The sequence below is a fragment of the Pleurodeles waltl genome, chromosome 2_1 (assembly GCF_031143425.1).
Source record: "Pleurodeles waltl isolate 20211129_DDA chromosome 2_1, aPleWal1.hap1.20221129, whole genome shotgun sequence".
In the NCBI taxonomy this organism is placed as follows: Eukaryota; Metazoa; Chordata; class Amphibia; order Caudata; family Salamandridae; genus Pleurodeles; species Pleurodeles waltl.
The window spans coordinates 260984748-261005888 of record NC_090438.1 but is presented as its reverse complement, the minus strand read 5'-3'; the positions used below and the strand labels follow the sequence as shown (position 1 = coordinate 261005888).

Here is a 21141-nt window from a genome sequence, read left to right as displayed (position 1 = left end):
ACATTTGTTTTTCACTATTGCAAGCCCTATTGCTCCCATAGGATACATTAAAACATCTTTTACGTGTAACTCCCAACTGGGAAAAGATAGAAATGTGGAGTTTGGTCCCTCTGTACTTACAATTTAAAATCACATCTTACAGTGAAGTCGCATTTTAAATTGTAAGTCTGAAAATGCAATTTTTAGACAGTTATAATTTTCTTACTTTAACCATTCTGTGCCTCTGCCTGCCTCTGAATATATGACTGGGTTGGGTAACAGCTGGGCTTTGTGCATTCCATCTAGATGGGAAACATCACTTACAAGGTGGCAAATACAACCAGACACCTTTACCGCAAAGCCGTCACCACGCTTACCAGAACGACTCCCTCTTTCTCTGCCTTAACCACGCATGTGCTGAACAACACACATGTGTGGTTGAGGCAGAGAAAGAGGGAGAGTGCATCTGGAAAAAATGCAGTTAGGTAAGTGGGGCTGGGGAGTAGTTGTTAGGGGTGGGCGGGGGTTGGTAGAGTTATTTTTTTTAAGGGGAAGGTTGGGGGTCGAGGTAGTTATTTTTTTAAGGGGCGGTGTGGGAGTAGTTATGTTTTTAGGATGGGTGGTGGACAGGTCATGGTACTTATGTTTTTCAGGGCTGGTGTGGGTCAGGGTAGTTATGTTTTTAGGGAGGTGGTGGGGGGTTGGGGTAGTTATTTTTTTAGGGCAGGTGGGGAGTCGGGTAGTTATTTTTTTAGGGTGAGTGGGGAGCAGGGTAGATAAGTATTTATGGCGGGTGGGGGTGTTGTGGTTGATATGCTTTTAGGGTGGGTGGGGGTCAGGTAGCTATGTTTTAGGGCAGTTGGGGGGTCGCATGCTACAACCACACATGCCCTTCCCACACATGCCTTTACTATGCATGCTTTGACAACATAAAATCGTGAAGGCATGCATGGTAATGGCATGCATGGAAACAATGCAGTCATTATTCTGACTCCGTTGCTCAGGCATGCTTGGTTCACGTATGCATTGTTCCATCATACATCCCTTCTAAATAGACACCCACAATGGGAGATTGGCTATGAATTGATGTGCCTTAATGGGCCATTAAATGGCTTGATTGGTGGCAGAGCTAGCACTGCCTCATTTACACTTGAATAGACTTGTCCTGTCCACCCACAATAGTGCTTAATGACCCTGTATTGTCACACACATACCCATAGAATACATACTGATCTGGCCAGAAACAATCCAAGCTTCCCTCACATGCACAGAACATTGACAGCATCTGCAGTCCAAACCGGTGTGTAAACACACACATAAACACAATGTGGCAGCAGTGTAAGTTCACATCGCACAGAAGACAGGTACAAGATGGTAAGCAGCAGTGCAGGATAAGTTATTACAAGTGGCTATTGAGGCCTGGAACAAGCCTGAGAGATGCATTGGAGGGTGGGGAGACATATCAGGAAGACATGGTTGTGGCTGGTGACAAGAATCAAAGAGTTTCATAAACTGAAAGGCTTCTGAATATGGGATCTCATTGGGATTTCCAAATTTGATGATCGTCTTGAAAATGGGGTCTTCGTTCCTTTTAGCTCCCTACAGCGGGACTATCATCTTACATCTATGCAACATTATAAGTATTGGCAATTGAAGAAGGCACAGCGAGCTAAGGCGATTGACATAACAGATGTACCAGAATATGCCCCATTAGAAGGGAGATTGCTGCAGGGTGAATTGTTACAGCAGGCAGTCTCCTACACTTACAAGACCAGAAACAATAATATACCTGACAATCTGCAAATCTAAAGGAAATGTGGAACAGAGACGTGAGAGAGCTAGAGAGTAAGGACAGGGAAGCAGCCCTAGTGCACCTGACAGTGGTGGCGATTAAGTCATGATTGCATCTTATGCAGTTCAAGATCCTACATAGAGTTTATTATGACAGATCTAGACTCCACAAATTTTGGAGGGCCGAAACACCAAACTGCTTAAGATGTGGGGAGGGAGAGGGCTACTTCTTTCACACTGAGGAGTACCTGACCTACCCACCCTTGAGGAGTGGCGAAGAGGGGTGGACATGTACATGGCACCAGTGGAAGTCACATGTAAAGCCAGAGGTTGTCCCAAGAAATATGATAAAATTTGGGGTCCCTGGAGTAAATATTATGGAATAGCTATGATGGATGAAGAAGCAGTGTCCTTGTCTGAATGATTTTTCAGTCTTCTGCGAAAGCTTTATGCAAGATGGTCTGTGAATTGATGTGTGCTGTGCTACCTGATGATCGGATTTGATATATCGGGCTACTGCAGGTACCTAATGAAGAATTGCTATTGCCTGTACATTGTTTTTTTGTACCCACATCATGCTGCCATTGTATACTTTCTAAAAAAAAAAGAAAAAAAAAGGAAATTGAAATAAAGAGAATGTTGCTATAAATCATTATTATAATTGCATGTGCACATTTTTGGTCTGTCTATTTCAGTGTGAGGCCTCATTGACTTCTGAAATGGATTGAAGCCAGGTCTAAGCAGTTAACAGCTTTTTCAATAAGTGTATCAGTTGTAGGTCAGCAACCTCAAACCATACCGTAATACCATGTTGGTTTTGTTGAACGCATTCTATATTATCGAAGTACTATGATTAGGTCTCAACAAATGCCCTGAATAGAATTTGTCTACACTAAGTAATTGTGCAAATATTCTCCATAGAAACATTTGAAGCCCCGAAATTACTTTTAGTGGAAAAATCTGTACTATTTTTAATAAAACTGCGACTGCTATCCTCGTGTTGTTACTGTTTCACTGACTGAGCGTGTGTCAAGATTTCCCAGACCTTGCCATGGGCATCATCATAAGACTCTGTCAGAAACCCATGAAAATCACAGGACTGGACAAAGTTATTGGTGCCAGGACTGCTTTAGTGTATTACTCTTTGATTTAGCAATTTTAGTGACAAGATGTCACCCTATCTGAAACAATACAAGCCCATACTGGGCAGAACCAGAGGATTTCTCCCTAGTGTCTTAGGGGATGCCAATCCATAAAAATCTGTGAAAATAAGTATGATAAATATGCACATATCTGATAACTGACCAAGAACACGAGCATTATTAAAGACACTAAAGTATTATGATGTTTTTGAGAGAAGCAACAATGGAAATCTTGTACGTTAAGCCGAGGATATTATGTTCTACTTTTCTGGTGGCACCTTTTCTCACTCAGGGCATCTTCTTCACTCCAAGATTTCTTTGAGAGACAGCATAATACCCTGACTCGTGGACATTTATTGACTTGTACTGCCTACAGCCTGTAGTCTGCTCCTGCTTGAGAGCATACTGTATTGTTCCAAGAGAAAGACAAAAAGGTCAGCCAGGGGAGGGAGCTAATGCCACTGCAGTCCCAACCAATTCTGATCAGCCATATCAAAAGTGTCTCAGCATGTCAGTGAAGTCATATTTTCAGCTACTCCTGTCTGTATGGGTGGAGCAGCATTGGAGAAAGAAACAGTGGTTGTAGGCCCACAATGGCATGGTGTCTTCCAGAACGATAGACACTTTTTCATGAGATCTAATGTCCCAGGTGACCTGGGAATGTTCTTCTAGCAAGTGGCTTGTATCACTGACAAAGAAAAGGAAAATAGGATGGCATTTAAGGGAACAACCAATACTTTTCCACAATGCGGAGCTGCAGCAGGAAAACAACTACCCCCATAATTTAACTTAAGCACATGTCGCAAGAAGATGGCACATGGGCAACCTTCAATATTTGGTGGCTGTTCCATTACTGCCCCACTCTAAATGAAGTCCTTAGTCTAAAGGTCATTTTTTGAACGCCATTGGACTACAATTTGGGGCAGATTTAAGAGCCCCCAGCACCTCTTCGCGACACATTAGCATCATTTTGGTTTATGTTAATGTGACCCAACATGGCCAAAATCGCTGTGCTAAATTTACAAAGTGGCTCAATGCATGTCTTGCACCACTTTGTAACCCTTAAAGCTACATCATGCCTGCACCAGGCATAATGTATGCAAAGGGGGTGTCCCCCACTAGGGGGGGTGAAAAAATGGCACAAAGAGATTTCTTTGAGTCATTTTTTTGGGCACTTTGAATGCCTACTCAGAGCGGACCTTAAAAAGAGGCAAGAAAAGTGGTGCTGCACTGAGTGACACCATCTGCCACCACACCCTACGCACATGCCGCAGCAATGCAGGAATCGGTGACAGAGCCCTGGACTGGGTCACCTCCTTTCTCACCAGCAGAACTCGGGGAGTCCGCCTCCCCCCCATTCCGCTCCGAAGCCACCAAAATCATCTGTGGATTACCCCAGTGTTTGTCTCACAGCCCGAACCTCTTCAACATTTACATGGCCCGCTCGCTAACATCGCCTGATCCCACAACCTCAACAACATCTCATACGCCGATGACACCCGGGTGATCCTCTCCCTCACCTAGGACTCTGCCAAGTCCTACCTCCACAAAGGAATGAAGGTCATTGCCAAATGGATAAAGAACAGCTGCCCCAAACTCAATTCCGACAAGATGGAAGTCCTTATCTTCGGCTCCACCCCCTCCACATGGGTTGACTCCTGGTGGCCTGCCACTCTCGGATCCGCTCCGACTTCCACCAACCACGCACACAACCTAGGATTCACCTTGGACTCCTCATTATCCATGACCCAGCAAGCCAATGCCATCTCCTCCTCCTGCTTCAACACCCCGGCATGCTCAGAAAGATCTACAAATGGATCCCCACCAAAACCAGAAGAAAAGTCACCCAAGCCCTCGTAAGCAGCAAACTGGGCTACGGCATTGCCCTATCTGCAGGAACCATGGTCAAACTCCAGAAGAGGCTGCAACGCATCCAGAACTCCTCCGTACACCTCATCCTGTACATCCCCCGCCACTGCCACATCATAGGCCATCTGAGATACCTGCACTGGCTAACCGTCAACAAGAGAATCACCTTCAAACTCCTCACCCACGCTCACAAGGCACTGCACAACACCAGACCAGAATACCTCAACAGACGGCTCTCCTTCTACACCCCCACCCGACGAGTCCGCACCACCGACCTCGCCCTCGCAACTGTCCCATGCATCCGCAGAACTACAACCGGCGGCGTATCATTCCCGCACCTCGCCGCTAAGACTTGGAACACTCTTTCCACCCACCTGTGTCAAACCAAAGACCTCCTTACCTTCAGGAGACTTCTAAAGACCTGGCTGTTTGAGCAGTAGCAGCCCACTGTTAGACTTGGCATCCTTGGGATGGTCTCCCCTAATTTTTTGCCTCTGTTTCCCAGGTTGCTGATGTGTGCTGGACTCTGTTTTTTGCTGTTTTTGATACTTTGGGCAATTTACCACTGCTATCCAGTGCTAAAGTATAAGTGCTCCTATGTAAAATGTATGTGTAGTTGGCTTTCAATGATTGGCATATTTGATATATTAGTACGTCCCTAGTACAGTACACAAGAGGTGCCCAGGGCTTGTAAGCCAAATGCTTCTAGTGGGCCTGCAGCACTGGTTGTGCCACATGAGTAGCTCTTCAAACATAGCTCAGACCTACCACTGCAGTGTCTGTGTGTGTAGTTTAAAACTTCCAATTCGACTTGGCAAGTGCACCCACTTGCCAGGCCTAAACCTTCCCTTTTGATACCTGTAAGGCATCCCGAAGGTAGGCCCTAGGTAGACCCATGGGCAGGGTGCAGTGTATGTTTAAGGTAGGACATATACTATTGTGTTTTATATGTCCAAACTGTGAAATACTGCCAAATGTGATTTTCATTGCACAAGGCCTATCTATGTCATAGGTTAATATTGGAGCTGCCTTTAAGTATTATTAAAGTGTAGATTCCCTTTGGGAGCAGATAGAAATTTGGAGTTTAGGGTCTCTGAACTCACAATTTACAAAATGCATCTTTTGGTAAAGGTTGTTTTGGACTGTGTGTTTAAAAATGCCACTTTTAGAAAGAAGGCATTTTCTTGCTTAAACCATTCTGTGACTCTGCTTGTTTGTGGATTCCCTGTATGGGTCAGTTTGATAGTTGGGCTGTTTGCACCTCTCCCCTAGATAGTGACACAAAGGGAACTGGGGTGCAGCCTGCATATACTGATGAGCCATCTGGGCTGGAGGGGAGGAGTGGTCACTTACACCTGAGTGGGCTGTGCCTGCCCTCATACAGTGCAGTCTCCAACCTCCTGGTGTGTGTGTCTGGGGCCTGGCCTGGGCAAGGCAGGATTTTCCAAACAAGAGAGACTTTCCTTAGAAGTTTGCCTACTTCAAATGCAGAAAGGGGTATCAGTAGTGGACTCAAACCCTCTGAAAATTAGATCACTTCTGGAGACATCCACCAATTTGTTTCAACTTCTATTACTTGTTATAATTACATTGTTATTGCATTTGTTCACTTTCATCATACAATTTGTGTTTTGTGGACCAGTTTCGTGTAACAACATTTAATGGCAAGTGTATAGTTATATTTACCAACAGTTATTCTTTCCATTTCAGTGTTCATCACGAACAAATATGCAAGTAATGTTTTGCAGAGGCACAAAAGATACAATACAGGGAGACTTGAGGAGTTTGTGGCTGGAAACCTGGAAAGAGAATGTGCAGAAGAGCGCTGCAGTTTTGAAGAAGCACGAGAGGTTTTTGAGAACACTGAGAAAACTGTAAGTATCTGTATTTTACATATATACATAAACAAGTGAGGGAAGGGTCTTCGATGAGGCCAGTATGTGTACATGGCATAGCTAAAATGCAAAAAAATAAAACACAGAGAATTATATTTAACAATACAATTTGCAACAATTAAATATATATTAAGAAATAACATATGTTTGTTTTTAAATGTCCACTGCGACAATATGCTTTGAAAGTCGTTTAATGAGTTTGATTGCTCATCATGTTGAATACATGTACACAAACTGAGTACATATAATATTATTGAGAGTCCAGCATACTTTGGATAGCCTATAGCATGTCAAAGTATCTTGTGTATCCCTAACATGTAAGGAAAGTGATACAACATAGTGCTGATAAATGCACCCACATACTGAGACATACTATTAGCCGTGGTACTTTGATCAAAATAGTTGAAAAAGCTGGTAATCCTTTATACATTTTGAGAATACACATATAATGGATATTTCGTATTTTTTACTAACAGATACACACATGAAGCTAAGTTTAATAAACACAAATTCCTAAATGTGCAAATATTAAGGCCCAGATTTCTGTGGGCCTAGCACCATTCTAACGCCACATTAGCATAATTTTGTTATGCTAATGTGGCATTAGAGGGCCAAAAACGATGCACCACATTTTCAAAGTGGCACAATGCTTGCATTGCACCACTTTGTAACCCCTTGTGCCACATTATGCCTGGTGCAGGCATAATATATGCAAGGGAGGCATTCCGGCACTAGTTTTTTTTTTTAAATGGCACAAAGAAATCTATCATCGGCAAAAGAGTCTCCTGTTGTGTTCCGTGGGCCTCTGAGTGCTTTGCAGGGTTAGTGTCATAATTTTTTATGATAATCCTACAAAGCACCGGACTAGCGCCAAAAATGATGACTCCAGTCTCTCTGACTACTGCCATGGTGCTCTTTATTTTGAATGCGGCGCACACATGGTAGCGTTAGGGGGGCGCTAAGGAGTGCAAGAAAAGTGGCGCTGCACTAGGTACAGTGCAACTTTTCATAAATCTGCCCCTAAATGTATTAATGGATGCAGATTTGTCAAAGGGTTTAATGAAAGTTAAAAGCAAAGGATAGACTGAAAGCATATTAAAAGGATTTATAAAATGTACATAAATGTGGACAGGAGGAGTTATGAGTATTTGGAAAGGGAACAGGACACAAAGCTTATACAGAGAGAGTGAGATATTAGAGAGAAAAAACGTGTGGACTTTAAAAAAAAAACAGTAGGTAACCTTAAGGAGCTTTTACATTTGACAAAGAAAGAAAGGAAATGTCCAAATTAGAAAGACTAGCGATGAAGAAAACACTAGAATTCTATAGCACCTGTAGAGGAGAAAAATAGTGAGAATCAAAGACCATCAATAAAATAGATAATAACGAAGTCAAGGGACGAATTAGCAGATACAGTTGCCAACATGAAGGTAAACAGTAAACATGATGAACACTGTGCAATTGAACGAAACAAAACGTTAGGCGTTAAATACAGGTAGCCATTCTGAAAACTTTCAATGTTAAGAGCAAATGGTAAGAGGGGAAACATTGATAAGAGGAGTGGGAAGGAAATAGGTGAATGCATAGAATAACTAAGGTAACTGGAAAACAATGGTGGAGAGAACACAAAATCGGTAACTGTTAGAAATGGGGTCCTTGGTTGACAGTCAGGTTACCCCCTGTTCAAGCAAAGACCCTCACTTTAGTCAGGGTAAAAGAGAATCACCCTCAGCTAACCCCTGCTTACCCCCTTGGTAGCTTGGCAGAGCAGTAGGCTTAACCTCAGAGTGCTAGGCGTAAAGTATTTGTACCAACACACACAGTAACTCAATGAAAACACTACAAAATGACACATACAGGTTTAGAAAAATAGGAAATATTTATCTAAACAAAACAAGACCAAAACGACAAAAATCCACCATACACAAGTCAAGTTATTAATTAAAAATCAAAAAGAGTCTTTAAGTAGTTTTAAAAACACACTAGCGCTGCTAGAGTGAAAATGTACCTGGTGTGCGTCAAAAAATAACTCCGCACGGCGGTACTCGAGTCAAAAATTCAGCCGCACGATGAGTTGCAGATCCCGCCGCGCAGGTTGCGATCTCCCAGCCTCCGTCAGCGATGCTGCGCGTCGTTTCTCCTGCTCCGTGCGTCGATTCTTCGGTCGCGTTTCCGGCGAGCGTCGTTTCTCAGCTGTGGAGTTGGCGGCGCGTCGTTTTTCAGCCGCAGATCGGATTCGCGTCGATCTTTTCCCCGCACAGCGCTCTGTACGTGGATTTTCTTGTCCTTAGGCTGCCAGCTTCTCCTTTCAGGGTCCCAGGAACTGGATGGGCACCACAGGGCAGAGTAGGAGTCTCTCCAGAGACTCCAGGTGCTGGCAGAGAGAAGTCTTTGCTGTCCCTGAGACTTCAAACAACAGGAGGCAAGCTCTAGATCAAGCCCTTGGAGATTTCTTCTCAAGATGGAAGGCACACAAAGTCCAGTCTTTGCCCTCTTACTCTGGCAGAAGCAGCACTGCAGGAAAGCTCCACAAAGCACAGTCACAGGCAGGGCAGCACTCCTTCCTCAGCTAACAGCTCTTCTCCAGGCAGAGGTTCCTCTTGGTTCCAGAAGTGTTTCTAAAGTCTGTAGATTTGGGTGCCCTTCTTATACCCATTTTAGTCTTTGAAGTCACCTTTCTTCAAAGGGGACTCACACCTACTTGTGAAATCCTGCCTTGCCCAGGCAAGGCCTCAGACACACACCAGGGGGTTGGACCCGGCATTGTCAGAGGCAGGCACAGTCCTTTCAGATGAGAGTGACCACTCCACCCCTCCCTCCTAGCAGAGATGGCTAATCAGGAAATGCAGGTTACACCCCAGCTCCCTTTGTGTCACTGTCTGGTGTGAGGTGAAAAACAACCCAACTGTCAAACTGACCCAGACAGGGAATCCACAAACAAGGCAGAGTCACAGAATGGTTTAAGCAAGAAAATGCTCACTTTCTAAAAGTGGCATTTTCAAACGCACAATCTTAAAATCAACTTTACTAAAAGATGTATTTTTAAATTGTGAGCTCAGGGACCCCAAACTCCACATGTCCATCTACTCTCTAGGGGAATCTACGCTTTAATCATATTTAAAGGTAGCCCCCATATTATCCTATGAGAGAGACATTCCTTGCAACAGTGAAAAACGAATTTAGCAGTATTTCACTGTCAGGACATATAAACCACATTACTATATGTCCTACCTTATCCATACACTGCACCCTGCCCTTGGGGCTACCTAGGGCCTACCTTAGGGGTGCCTTACATGTAGGAAAAGGGAAGGTTTAGGCCTGGCAAGTGGGTACACTTGCCAAGTCGAATTTACAGTGTAAAAATACACACACAGACACTGCGGTGGCAGGTCTCAGACATGATTACAGAGCTACTTATGTGGGTGGCACAACCAGTGCTGCAGGCCCACGAGTAGCATTTGATTTACAGACCATGGGCACCTCTAGTGCACTTTACTAGGGACTTAACAGTAAAACAAATATGCCAATCATGGAGAACCAATTACGTACACATTTTAAACAGGAGCACTTGCACTTTAGCACTGGTTAGCAGTGGTAAAGTGCCCAGAGTAACAATAGCAATAAAATCAGAGTCCAGCACACATCAACAACCTGGGGAACAGAGGCAAAAAGTTAAGGGAGACCACGCCAAGGATGAAAAGTCTAACAGTAACCAAGAACATAGTGCAGACGAACAGGTAGAGAAGCAAGAATGAAGAGAAAGAGAACAAAGCAGATCTAAAAGCATTATAAAAGAGATAATATTAAAAACCAAACAAAGCTGTGTTGTTGAGTAAACTGGAACTCTGGCTCAGATCTACAAGGTTTGCAATCCCTACCAGGGGTGCAAGGACTGAGTTCAGTGCATCATCACTTTAGCAGGGACTGAGCATATCTGCAGGTGTGGCATATGTGCTTTCTGGATTACTGACTGTCCCTTAAAGTTTCAAAAGGTCAAGGTCACAATGATCATTCAAAATCATGCCCATATTAACAAGCGGCCTCCACCGCTGGTGCATCACATTTTGTGATGTACCGTCGGCGCAGGCTGCTGACCCATATCTACAAGGCCATGCAAAGCCTTTACAATAGCTTCACACCACACTCCCACCACACACACCCCTCACTCACCCAACCCAACACCCACTCTTGACCCCCCCACCACACTCTCCACCTGGACCCCCACCACACATTAAGAAACCAAACTGATCCACTCCGGATCCCCCTCTAACCCCCTGCCCACATCGCATCTACAACAAAGTCAGCCCAACCATCGCCCCCATACTCCACAACATAATCAACTCCTCTTTCCACCTCTTTCCACCTACCCAGACCCCTGGAACCACACGGAAATCACCGCTCTCCTAAAAAAAAACAAGCCGACCCAGAGATCCTCTCCAACTCCCGCCCCATCCCCCTCCTCCCTTTCCTCAACAAGTCAATGCCTGCCTATCCCACTTCCTCGAAGCAAACAACACTCTTGACCCCTCACAATCCGGGTTCCGCAAGAACCACAGCACGGAAACCGCCCTCATCGCATGCACTGACGACATCAGGAGCAAAGTCGACAAAGGCGAGACCGTCGCACTCATCCTCCTAGACCTCTCCGCAGCCTTTGACACCGTCTGCCACTACACACTCCGCACATGATGCACTACATAGGAATTTGCCACAAAGCCTTAGACTGGCTCACCTCCTTCCTCACCGACCGGACCCAGAGAGTCTGCCTTCCACCCTTCCACTCCAACACTACCAAGATCACCTGCGGAGTCCCCCAAGGGTCCTCCCTCAGCCCCACACTCTTCAACATCTACATGATCCCCCTAGCCAACATCCTCCGAGCACACGGAATCACTATCCTTTCCTATGTAGATGACACCCAACTCATCCTCTCCCTCACCCGCAACCCCACCACCACCAAAACCAACCTACATGCTTCTCTCCTCGACACCGCCAACTGGATGACCACTAACCACCTCAAGCTCAACTCCAACAAAACCGAGATCATCATCTTTGGCCCCAACAAAACCACATGGGACGACTCCTGGTGGCCCACCGCCCTAGGCTCTGCACCCACCCCCGCAAACCACGCACGCAACCTCAGCAATATCCTAGACCCCTCCCTCTCCATGACACAGCAAATCAATGCTCTAACCTCCTCCTGCTTCCACACACTCCGCACTCTAAAAAAATCCTTCAAATGGATTCCCCCAGAGACCAGGAAGACAGTCACCCATGCACTCATCAGCAGCAGACTGGACTACGGTAACGCCCTCTACACCGGCACCACACTCGAACTTAAACGCAAACTCCAGAGAATCCAGAACACAGCCGCACACCTTGTTCTTGGCCTCCCCCGCCACGAACGAATCTCACCACACCTCAAATCCTTTCACTGGCTCCCCATAGACAAGAGAATCGCATTCAAGATCCTCATCCACGCACACAAATCCCTCCACAACACCGGCCCAACCTACATTAACGAAAGAGTGAACTTCCACACTCCCACAAGCAACCTCCGATCAGCCGACCTCGCCCTAGCCACAGTCCCCCGCATCCAACGCACCACCACAGGAGGCAGGTCCTTCTCCTACCTCACCCCCAAAACCTGGAACTCCCTTCCCACCAATCTTCGCAAAACCAAAGACCTCCTGCTCTTCAGAAAGAACCTCAAGACATGGTTGTTCGATCAGTGATCCCCCCTTCCCCCCACCCTTGATTTCCCCCCGCGCCTTGAGACCCTCACAGGTGAATATCGCGCTCTACAAATATTTTGATTGATTGATTGTATATAGATGTGGAGTAAGGCAATGCAGTGCAAGTCACTGCATTTCCTTACTTTTGCCCCAGGGAGGCATTTCCATGGGTGGTGCATGGGTTTTAACACGTAACATCCAAGGATTTTGACCCATTCCAAGATTTACTAGATTTTGTAAACCTGGCAGTGTGTCAAAAGCCTACGCCACCCCAGGAGTGACATAAGAGTGATGGAACGGGGTGAAATATAATAGTTTCTCCCCGTTTTTTTCTCAATGTGTGGTGCAGAATGCAACACACATATAAGGGGAAAATTGCATCATTGATTGTTTTTGTGCAGGAAGGAGTCCCTTCCTGCACAAAAACAATCTTCTCCATGGTGCATGGCAGCAGTTTGTGCACCAACTCACGGATTTTTTGACGCATTCCCATATTTACCAGAACTGGATGTGCCTTCCCAGAAGAGTCGTAATGAGGAGAAACATTGTTATTTCTCCTGGTTACTTTCTCTTTCATGTGTGCTGCATTCCGGAGCACACATGAATAGAGAAATGTGCTTGTCATGATTGTATTGGTGCATCTAAAATAAACCTGCTGAAAAGCAGGCATCCTTGCACCACACTGTATTGGTGCTAGGCTGCCAAAGGGCCCAGCCCAGAGGAAAAGGCAGGAATTGTATTGCTTTAAATACAGTGCATTCCTGACCTTTCCGTATAATGCAGTGCAGCGCTGAGACTTTTTCATAAATTGGGCAATATTTTTTTTAAAGTATTTTATTTTAACAGTTTCATCTTGTTGTTTAGTAAGGAGTAATAACAAAGTAGAATATAATTTAAAAAACGCTTAAAAATACTGCTACCAACAACAGTAAAATGAACAGTTGTAACATAATTAGAATGTTCCTAGCAGCCTATGACTCTAAAGTTACTTCTATGTGCCACAGCATGAGAGCATGAAACAACTTGTACTGGCCAGAGCTTCCAACTTTAGTTCGGGGAACAGGGAGTCTTGACGTTGTCACAACATCCTGTTGTTCTGGGAAAATCACTTAGGGGGTCATTCCGACCCTGGCCCCGCGAATGACGGAAGCACCGCCAACAGGCTGGCGGTTCTATCCATGCCCATTCTGACCGCGGCGGTAAAGCCGCTGTCAGAAAACCGGGTCCGGCGGTTTCCCGCCGGATTTCCCCCGGCTGGGCGAATCCGTCATGGCGGCGCTGCAAGCAGCGCCGCCATGGGGATTCTGACCCCCTTACCGCCAGCCTGTTTCTGGCGGTTGTCACAGCCAGGAAGAGGCTGGCGGTAACGGGTGGGGCCCCTGCACTGCCCATGCCACTGGCATGGGCAGTGCAGGGGACCCCTAACAGGGCCCCAGCCTGCTTTTCACTGTCTGCCTAGCAGACAGTGAAAAGCGCGACGGGTGCAACTGCACCCGTCGCACACCTGCAACACCGCCGGCTCCATTCGGAGCCGGCTTCAGTGTTGCAGGCCCCCTTCACGCTGGTCCGGCGGGCGCTAACATTGTTAGCGCCCGCCGGCCCAGCGGGAAGGTTGGAATGGCTGCAGTGGTCTTTTGACCGCGGAACGGCCAAATGGCAGTTCCTGCCAGGCGGGCGGCAACCGCCGCCCGCCGGGGTCAGAATGACCCCCTTAATCTCCTGTGCCTACAAAAGATGACTGTGTCCTTGTATGATGTAACTAGTGCTCATGTAAAGCACTCCAATATCTCCAAATTGAGAGTGCACTATATAAACCTGCTAAAAAAAAACTAACTTGCCTCTAGAGTTTCTTGGTGCACAGCACAATGCACAACTATTTGGGAAGGATCAGTTATAGTTATCGGACTTCAGCCCAGAGAGGATGTCCCCTCAGAAGGAAAACATAGTGGTCTCTGCTCCTCTCAACAATCTACCAACTCTTGGCATGTGAGTAGATGCTAAGTCAGTCTGGCAGGACCACTAATGATAACCTGGTGGGTAGTCTCCTATAATTCAGGGGTTAATTTAACCAGTTTATATAGGATAGACCACTGGCTTTTAACCTATGTTTCAAAATATGGTAGGATTTTTCTGAGATGTAACCAGTCTAAACTGTTGCGTAGGCTCTTATTATTCTAATGAGACTACTCATTAGAATAGTGTAGGCTCTTATTATTCTAATGAGACTACTGGATTTTGAGCGGCAGAATCGCCTGCGGTGTGGGAGACTAAGGTGGTCATTACTACCCTGGCGGTCGGTGTTAAAGCAGAGGTAAAACCGCCAACAGCCTGGTGGAAAAATAAATTGAATTACGACCGTGGTGGAAACCGCCAACATAGACAGCCCCTTTAACACTCCAACCATCAAGGCGGTACAAACAAACACCGCGGCGGTAACCGCCAACAGAAAGGAAGAAGACAATGTACCGCCCACAGAATTGCACCAGTCCAATCTACCACCTTTTCGGGGGATTATTCACCGCGAACAAAAACACAGCAAAAACAGGACTTGGAAGGGAAAACGCTCACCTCTACACACCCTACGAGGAACCAGGAGGCCATGGAACTGGAACTCCAGCCTTTACCTTCCTGCTCCTCTACCAGTAGCACGAACGCCGGTGGCGAAGACCACGGCGAGTACTGCACGTACGACACAGGGGAGGGAAAAAACAGTGACACACACACGCAACACGCAAAATCCCCACCGCCACCCTCACCCACGACAACACACACACTAATACGTCACAATACATTACAGTTACACCCCTCAACCCCTGCTTGAAGAATGCAAGGACAAAAGGAAATGAGTCAAATGATTGGAATATATTCAAATACAGTAATCAAAAATATATACATATCTAAAGATATGTGCACCATAAACAAATATATACACCAAGAATACAAGTCCAAGGTATCATAGTCCGTGGACTACTGGGCCCAAAAGGCATGGTCGAGACCCACACAAGATACCCGAACAAGACGGAGAGAACACTGCTGGGGTATCAGATAGAAAAAAAAAACAGGCACCTCAGCCGGATGAGTGCACGACGCCAGATCCACGAGGGGGCTCCATGCCCACTGCCTTATCCTGGGGAGTGCAAAGCCACAGCCTCTCAAGTCTCTACAGTGGGTGGTTTGCCCACTGTTCAATCCTGGGGAGTGCAAAGCCACAGTCTCTCAAGTGGATAACATTCTCCCCTAGTTCTGGAGGGGCCTTTGTGCCCATAGTGCTTCATCCTGACAAGGACAGAGGTTGTGGATGCCTTTCTCCGCTGGTTCTGGAGGGGACTTTGTGCCCAGAGTGCCTCATCCTGCCAAGGACAAAGGTAGTGGATGTGAATCTCCACTGGCTCTGGAGGGGGCTTTGTGCCCAGAGTGCTTCATCTTGCCAAGGACAGAGGTAGTGGATGCCTTTCTCCACTGGTTCTGGAGGGGGCTTTGTGCCCAGAGTGCTTCATCCTGCCAAGGACAGAGGTAGTGGATGTGAATCTCCACTGGTTCTGGAGGGGGCTTTGTGCCCAGAGTGCTTCATACTGCCAAGGACAGAGGTAGTGGATGCCTTTCTCCACTGGTTCTGGAGGGGGCTTTTTTGCCCAGAGTGCTTCATCCTGCCAAGGACAGAGGTAGTGGATGTGAATCTCCACTGGTTCTGGAGAGGGCTTTGTGCCCAGAATACTTCATACTGCCAAGAACAGAGGTAGTGAATGCCTTTCACCACTGGTTCTGGAGGGGGCTTTGTGCTCAGAGTGCTTCATCCTGCCAAGGACAGAAGTAGTGGATGCCTTTCTCCACTGGTTCTGGAGGGGGCTTTGTGCCCAGATTGCTTCATCCTGCCAAGGACTGAGGTAGTGGATGTGAATCTCCACTGGTTCTGGAGGGGGCTTTGTGCCCAGAGTGCTTCATCCTGCTGCCAAGGACAGAGGTAGTGGATGCCTTTCTCCACTGGTTCTGGAGGGGGCTTTGTGCCCAGAGTGCTTCATCCTGCCAAGGACAGAGGTAGTGGATGTGAATCTCCACTGGTTCTGGAGGGGGCTTTGTGCCCAGAATACTTCATACTGCCAAGGACAGAGGTAGTGAATGCCTTTCACCACTGGTTCTGGAGGGGGCTTTGTGCCCAGAGTGCTTCATCCTGCCAAGGACAGAAGTAGTGGATGCCTTTCTCCACTGGTTCTGGAGGGGACTTTGTGCCCAGAGTGCTTCATCCTGCCAAGGACTGAGGTAGTGGATGTGAATCTCCACTGGTTCTGGAGGGGGCTTTGTGCCCAGAGTGCTTCATCCTACCAAGGACAGAGGTAGTGGATGCCTTTCTCCACTGGTTCTAGAGGGGGCTTTGTACCCAGAGTGCTTCATCCTGCCAAGGACAGAGGTAGTGGATGCCTTTCTCCACTGGTTCTGAAGGGGGCTTTGTGCCCAGAGTACTTCATCCTGCTCGTGGCAGCCTCAATAGCGTCAGAATCTTTGGCGCTCACTGGCCTGCGGTGCTTGTTGCGGCGGTGTCCTGGGCAGCGGTGCTGGTGGTGGCGGTGTCCTAAGCGGCGGTGTCCTGGGCAGCGGTGCTGGGGGTGGCGGTGTCCTGGGAAGCGGTGCTGGTGGCGGCGGTGTCCTGGGCAGCGGGGCTGGTGGGGCTGATGGCGGCGGTGTCCTGGGCAGCAGGGCTGGTGGCGGTCTTGTCCACCGTGCAGATTTTCCCAGACTTGCCAGTTTTACTGTGCTCCTTCCCCACCTTGGATGGTGGCGCAGCTGTCTCTACACTCCCAACTGTACCTCTGGGAGCAGTTTTGGTGGCTGATTTCTTTCCTCTCTCCCGCCAGGAAGTGGCCAACTTTTTGTGATTTACAGGTGGGGGACTGTCGGTGCTCTGGCTCCTTGCCACACTGGCTGCCCTGCTGCCTGGCGCACTCCAGAAGCCGGTTACTACTGTCACCACTGGTCCCACAGATGTTTTGGCTGAGGTGCTGGCTTGGGACCTGGAGAGGCGGCTCTAGGAGACTGAAAGGGTGGGGGAGGTGAGGGGAAGAGGTCAAGGTTGGACAGTAAATGTTTTTTGGGAACACTGGGACGGGTAGATGGAAGGGGTTGTCATGAAGTGGATGGCTGTTGGGTGGGTGTGTGGCTGCATTTGTGTATCTTGGGAGGTGGGCTCACAGACACACTGGTACAGGACACCGGGGATGTGTGAATGGTAGTGGGGGTGGTGACTGCACGTCAGCGGGGTGTGGTGGTGGGTGGGCTGATGAGGGACTGGGGTACAGGGGTTTGGGTCTGGGTGGAGGAAGCGGGAAGGCTAGAGACAGGGACAATGGCTGTCATCAGTGCTGAGGCCAGATCCTGAAAAGCTCGCTGATGGGCTGCCTGACCAGAATGAATGCCCTCCAGGTATGCATTGGTTTGTTGCAACTGCCTCTCTACACCCTGGATGGCATTCAAAATGGTAGACTGCCCAACAGGGAGGAACCTGAGGAGGTCAATGGCCTCAACACTGAGGGCAGCAGGGGTGACAGGGGCAGGGGCGGAGGTGCCTGGGGCGAAGAAGATGCCCATCCTCCTGGGTGAGTGGGCACGGGACACACGCTGAGGGAGTGCTGGAAGGGCGGTGCTGGTGGGGGGGGGGTGGCAGCTGTACCTGTAGATGCGGGGGCACAGATGGGCCCGCCACCGCAAGGGAGCTCCCATCAGAGGAGGAGTCCATATTGCTGGTCTCAGCTCCAGTCCCCGCCGTGGAGCTCCCCTCGCCCTCCGTCCCACTGGTGAAATCAGACTCCATTGTGTCGCCCTCCAGGGCCATGTGGGATGTAGCTCCCTCCTGCTCCGGTGCCACTGCTCCTCTGCCTGATGATGCTAATGCACACAAGAACAGGGAGACCACAAAAAGGGGCGGGGGGAGACAGAAGAAAGACATGTTGAGTGCATGCAATACCGCTACCGTTGGCGGACACTACAGACACAGAAGCCCCCTGCACTACGCCGTGCACTTGGAGTTCCCTAATCAATCCCAGGGACATGGGTCACAAGGCTATGCCTGATTGCTGCACACATGGATGTGACAGGAGCCTGACTAGGTGTAGTTGGCACTGTGCACAGGTGGGGTAGGGTGCCACATGGCCTGCCTTTAGAACAGACCTTGCCTACTAAACTCACCCTGGCCTAGGGGAACCCACAGCCCACCTCCCCCACCCAGACACCTACAATGCACGCTGAATCAGCAGAATGAGAGTGTACTCACCCCCTTGTGGCTGCTGTGATGCCCTCAAGTGCCCATCCAACTCCGGGTACGCCACCACCAGGATCTGGAACATCAGTGGGGTCATGGTGCGACGGGCACCCTTCCCACGTTGGGAGACCATCCCCAGCTAGGCCTCCGCTGTCTTCTTGCTCCAGCAGCAAATGTCATCCCATCTTTTCCGGCAGTGGGTGCTCCGTCTGTGGTAGACCCCCAGGGTCCAGACTTCCTTGGCGATGGCACGCCAAATGTCCTTCTTCTGGTGGGCACTGACCTACAGGAATAGGATAGGGGAAAAGGAGAAGATATTACCGTCTGCACCATCACAGTTATTGGCCCTCATCCCTACCCTTGCCATGACGCACGTGCACTCACCGTTGTTTCATGCACACCTCATTCTCCCCCCCTGTCTTTCATCAACACCACTCCACACAGGCATTGCCCATACAGCATGCTCACAGTGTACTCACCTGTTTGTCTGGAGGACCGTGGAGTAGCGTGTTCTGGGGGAGGACCCCATCCACTAGTTTCTCCAACTCCTCCGTGCTGAAAGCAGGGGCCCTTTCCCCAGACACACGAGCCATTGTCTCTTCCAGACTGAGGTCACAGCAGCACTTGCAGTGTAGGTCCTCTCCTGTCGAAGATCAGGTATCAAGTGAGTGAACAGAGAGAAAATGGCAGTCACGTCCGCGGCAGTGTGTACCGTCACCGCCGGCGTACATCGTCATTGGCTCCTGGGACCCATAGGGTCCAATATTAACCAATGCAGCATTGCGCCACGGTCTTTGACCGCCTACAGCGACGGTGTGCAACGCCAGCACAGTTACCTCATATCCCCTTGTCCCACTTTACAGGTCAGGCAGCCGCCATTTCAACGGCCCACATGGCATTATTTTGGACTGCGACACTAATACAGGCATTTGTCGATTTGCTAATATTTTCCGATTAAGCTGTGTTTACGTACCTCAGAGTTGGTTGACTCTCTGTTCGCTGTTCTCCTCCATAGGCACTGTCCGCTGGGGCATGTGAGGAGATGGCAGCATCCTTTGGTGTACAGACCGCTGGAGGATGTGCCGACAATGGAGGAGCAACATGTGATCATCACCTACAGACTCGATTGTATCACAATCCTGGAACTGTGTGCCCAGTTGGAGCCAGACCTGATGTCAGCTATCCGCCATCCCACAGGAATCCCCCCTCAAGTGCAGGTGCTGTCAGTACTCCATTTCCTAGCAAGTGGGTCTTTTCAAACTACAGTGGCCATAGCATCATGGATATCCCAGCCTATGTTTTCCAACGTGTTGTCCAGAGTGTTGTCTGCCCTGCTGAAACACATGCGGAGCTACATCGTTTTCCCTCAGGTGGAGGATTTGCCTACAGTGAAAGGTGATTTCTATGCCCTGGGACATATCCCCAACATCATAGGTGCAATTGATGAGACACATGTGGCCTTAGTACCCCCGCAGGAGTGAACAGGTGTACAGAAACCAGAAGAGTTACCATTCGATGAATGTGCAGCTGGTGTGTTTGGCAGACCAGTACGTTTCCCATGTGAATGCCAAATTTCCTGGCTTAGTGCATGTCGCTTATAATCTATGGAATAGCAGCATCCCTTATGTGATTGGGCAACTCCAGAGGCACCGTGTGTGGCTATTAGGTGTGGACATGGACTCAATACAGTGTGACTAGGTGTCTGGGTCTGGGGATGTCCCTATGAGTTAGTGTGTGTCTAACAGTTGTCCCTCGACATTTTCAAGTGACTCTGGTTACCCCAACCTGTCATGGCTACTGACCCCAGTGAGGAATCCCAGGACAAGGGCAGAGGAACGCTACAATGAGGCCTATGGGTGAACTAGTAGGATTATAGAGTGGACCTTCGGCCTGCTGAAGGCCAGGTTCCGGTGCCTCCATATGACAGGTGGTTCCCTATTCTACTCACCAAAGAAGGTGTGCCAGATCATCGTGGCCTGCTGTATGCTTCACAACTTGGCTTTGCGACGACAGGTGGCTTTTCTGCAGGAGGATGTTCCGGATGGAGGTGTTGTGGCAGCTGTGGAGCCTGTGGACAGTGAAGACGAGGAATCAGAAGAAGAGGACATAGACAACATGAGCACTGTGATCCTGCAATACTTCCAGTGAAACACAGGTAAAAAGACAACACTGCCTGCTACATCTGATTTAATTGTACTACCTCTCAACTGTCTGTCATTTTCACCCAGAGTATTGTCCCCGAGTTGTCACTATCCTTTACGATTTCACAGATGTGTGTCCCACTGTGCGACATCTGCTTTGTTTCCGCATGGACTAGAGATGTGTGACATAGGTATTTTTACATTACATTTGATACAGCATTTTGCCACTGTTATTGCAAATACACATTTTGAAAGCACAGACAGACTCCTGATTGTTTTGTGATTTTGGGGTCTTTATTTAATTGCTCAATAGTGGAGGGGGTTGTAAAATGGTCAGGG

The 21141-nt window shown here is 48.2% G+C and overlaps 1 protein-coding gene across 1 annotated transcript in view; it reads left to right on the top strand.

The window, feature by feature from the left end:
- The window catches only part of F9 (coagulation factor IX), a 427131-nt gene that overhangs the window by 22619 nt on the left and 383371 nt on the right, over nt 1–21141 (top strand). The window contains exon 2 of the mRNA XM_069205987.1: nt 6492–6655. Coding sequence (XP_069062088.1) covers nt 6492–6655 — 164 coding nt within the window. The remainder of the gene's footprint in view (nt 1–6491; nt 6656–21141) is intronic.